Raw genomic sequence first — 3,331 nt, 5'->3', positions numbered from 1 at the left:
AAACCAGGGCCCATTTCCAGGATGCCTGCTGGTGCTTGGGGACTGCCACGGGAGCTTCTATCCCAGAGGTAGGAGTGAGTGCACCCCAGCATCCTAGACTCCTGCTCTACCAATGTGACTAAGACTATAAGAGCCTGTCTCCAGGCCACACTACTGTGCCCAGAGTCTACCACTGAGACTACCATCTGTCCCATTTGGTGGATCCAAAGCACCCCAGCATACCAGTTCATTTCTCCACCCATGAGACCAGGAAGTGGAGAGCTACCTACACTTGCCTACACCCATCAGAAGGGAACTCTGGTCCCATACTCACCAGGAGAGAAAGAGGCACCCTCTGGAAACCACTGCAAGAATGGAGACAATATAAAAACCCAAGGAGCAACAGAAAAACAAATGTGACACTGCCAGAGTCCAGAGACCCTACACCAACAAGACTGGAAGACCCCAACACAATGGAGCCAGAAGAGAATGACAGAAAAAACAACTTCATGGAAATGATAGAGGCTCTCAAAGAGGATACAAGAAAATCCCTTAAAGAGATGGAAGAAAAAGCAATCAAAAAATGCAAGAAATGGAGCAAAAGACAATGCAAAAATTGCAAGAAACAATTCAAACAGTGAAATCTGAAACAGAAACAATAAAAAAACACAGTCTGAAAGAATGCTGGAAATAAAAAAGCTGGGAAAATGGTCAGGTACTACAGATGCAAGCACAACCAACAGAATTCAAGAGATGGAAGAGAGAATCTCAGGTGTTAAAGATACACTAGGAGAAATGGATTCATCAACCAAAGAAAATCTTAAGTGCAACAAATCCTTAACACAAAACATCCAGGAAATATGGGACACCATGAAAAGACCAAACCTAAGAATAATAGGTATAGAAGAAGGTGAAGAAACACACCTTAAAGAGCCAGAAAACATATTCAACAAAATAATAGAAGAAAAATTTCCCAACCTAAAGAAAGACATGCCAATGAAGGTGCAAGAAGCTTACAGAACAACAAGTAGAGTGGACCAAAAAAATCCCCTTGACACAATAATCAAGACCCCAAACATACAGAATGAAGAAAGAATATTAATAGCAGCAAGGGAAAAAGGACAAGTAACATGTAAAGGCAAATCTATCAGAATTACACCTGACTTCTCCATGGAAAATATGAAACCCAGAAGGTCGTGGAAGGATATTCTACCAACATTAAGAGACCATGGAGGCGGCACAGCTGGACGCTAAGATGGCGGCGGCGTGAGTTGCATGTTGTACGAGGATCCCGGGGCTGCCGCATTGCTCCGGCCCCGCCATGGCCATCACCATCACGCTTAAAACGTTGCAGCAACAGACCTTCAAGATACGCATGGAGCCTGAGGAGACGGTGAAGGTCCTGAAGGAGAAGATAGAGGCCGAGAAGGGAGGGGATGCTTTCCCTGTGGCTGGACAGAAACTCATCTATGCCGGCAAGATTTTGAGTGATGATGTCCCCATCAAGGAATACCATATAGATGAGAAGAACTTTGTGGTTGTCATGGTGACCAAGGCCAAGGCTGGTCAGAGTACCCCAGCACCCCCAGAGGTCTCACCCACTGCTGTCCCAGAGTCCTCCACACCCTTCCCTCCAGCTCCAGCATCAGGCATGTCCCATCCCCCACCTACCAGCAGAGAGGACAAGAGCCCATCAGAGGAATCAGCTACTGCAACATCTCCAGAATCCATCTCTGGCTCTGTTCCCTCTTCAGGTAGCAGCGGGCGAGAGGAAGACGCAGCTTCCACATTAGTGACTGGCTCTGAGTACGAGACGATGCTGACTGAGATCATGTCCATGGGCTACGAGCGGGAGCGGGTTGTGGCCGCCTTGAGGGCCAGCTACAACAACCCCCACAGAGCTGTGGAGTACTTGCTCACGGGAATTCCTGGGAGTCCCGAGCCGGAACATGGTTCTGTTCAGGAGAGCCAGGTACCAGAACAGCCGGCCATGGAAGCAGCAGGGGAAAACCCCCTGGAGTTCCTGCGGGACCAGCCCCAGTTCCAGAACATGCGGCAAGTGATTCAGCAGAACCCAGCCCTGCTCCCTGCACTGCTCCAGCAGCTGGGCCAGGAGAACCCTCAGCTCTTGCAGCAAATTAGCCGACATCAGGAGCAGTTCATCCAGATGTTGAATGAGCCCCCTGGGGAGCTGGCAGACATCTCTGATGTGGAGGGGGAGGTTGGCGCCATAGGTGAGGAGGCCCCACAGATGAATTATATCCAGGTGACGCCGCAGGAGAAGGAAGCTATAGAAAGGCTGAAGGCACTGGGCTTCCCAGAGAGCCTGGTGATCCAGGCCTACTTCGCGTGTGAAAAAAATGAGAACTTGGCTGCCAACTTCCTTCTGAGTCAGAACTTTGATGATGAGTGATGCTGGGAGGCTAGAACGCCCCAGCCCACTCCACAGAAGTTTTATAGAAGAAAAAGTGTGTGTGTATGTATATATATATATATATATATATATATACATATATACACACACACACACACACATATATTCATGTTTATTTAAGAGGAAGAAAAAAATCAAAAACTATTTAAAAAAAAAAACCACCTAGCCCCTATTCCCATCTCAGTCCGACAAGACCTGGGCCAGACAGCTGTCCCCATCCTCTTAACAGAGCCCAGCCTGCTCAAAGTTGCTGGCAAGACCAGGAGGTGACAGATGGGCCCCTCTTGGCCTCTGTCCCAGCTCCCTGCAGCCAGATGGAGAGGCGCCTGCCTGCTTCCCCATCCCCTGAAGCATCCCCAAGGACAGCCCACCTCCCTCCTCCATGACGAGGGGAAGCTGGAGCCCTAAACTCTTATCCTCTATTGGAGTGGCCCAAATCTTTCCATCTGGAGCGAGTTCATTAGAAGCCCAAGGCTTTCTCCCCAGTCTGGCTTTGGCCTCCAGCCTGGAGAAGGAGGTAACATGAGTTCCCAAGGCCAAGGCCACGCCTGCCCCAGGACGGAACCACATCTCTGATAAAGGTTTTTAAGTGAATAAAGTTTAAAAAATGGATGCCAGCCAAGACTGCTATACCCAGCAAAGCATTCAATCATTATAGATGGAGAAAACAAGATATTTCATGACAAAACCAGATTTAAACAATACATATCCACTAACCCAGCCCTACAGAAAGTTCTGGAAGGAAAACCCTAACCCAAGGAAGTTAACTACAACCAGAAAAACAAAAAGATAATCCCACTTTACCAACAGGCAAAAGAAAAAGTGGTGGAAAATCACATACAATTCCAACAACAACAACCAATCCACAACAAATAAGAATGAGCTATCAATGGCTATTAATTTCCTTCAATATTAATG

The 3,331-nt window shown here is 47.7% G+C and overlaps 1 protein-coding gene across 3 annotated transcripts; it reads left to right on the top strand.

Moving 5' to 3' along the window:
• The first annotated feature begins 1,219 nt into the window (after positions 1-1,219).
• Positions 1,220-3,020, top strand: LOC121134750 (UV excision repair protein RAD23 homolog A). Of its 3 annotated transcripts, none has more exons than XM_040733324.1 (2): positions 1,220-2,284; positions 2,643-3,020. In XM_040733324.1, the coding sequence occupies exons 1-2, from the start codon at positions 1,301-1,303 to the stop codon at positions 2,760-2,762; spliced, it is 1,104 nt and encodes a 367-aa protein (XP_040589258.1). In that variant the 5' UTR covers positions 1,220-1,300; the 3' UTR covers positions 2,763-3,020. The 3 variants fall into 3 exon arrangements, with proteins under 3 accessions (XP_040589258.1, XP_040589259.1, XP_040589257.1); XM_040733325.1 differs by lacking the exon at positions 2,643-3,020 and having other exon boundaries at positions 1,220-2,213; positions 2,264-2,334; XM_040733323.1 differs by lacking the exon at positions 2,643-3,020 and having other exon boundaries at positions 1,220-2,442.
• The last annotated feature ends 311 nt before the right edge of the window (positions 3,021-3,331 follow it).

This window comes from Mesocricetus auratus, unplaced genomic scaffold, assembly GCF_017639785.1.
Source record: "Mesocricetus auratus isolate SY011 unplaced genomic scaffold, BCM_Maur_2.0 Super-Scaffold_100030, whole genome shotgun sequence".
Lineage (NCBI taxonomy): Eukaryota > Metazoa > Chordata > Mammalia > Rodentia > Cricetidae > Mesocricetus > Mesocricetus auratus.
This window is presented reverse-complemented; position numbering and strand designations above follow the sequence as displayed.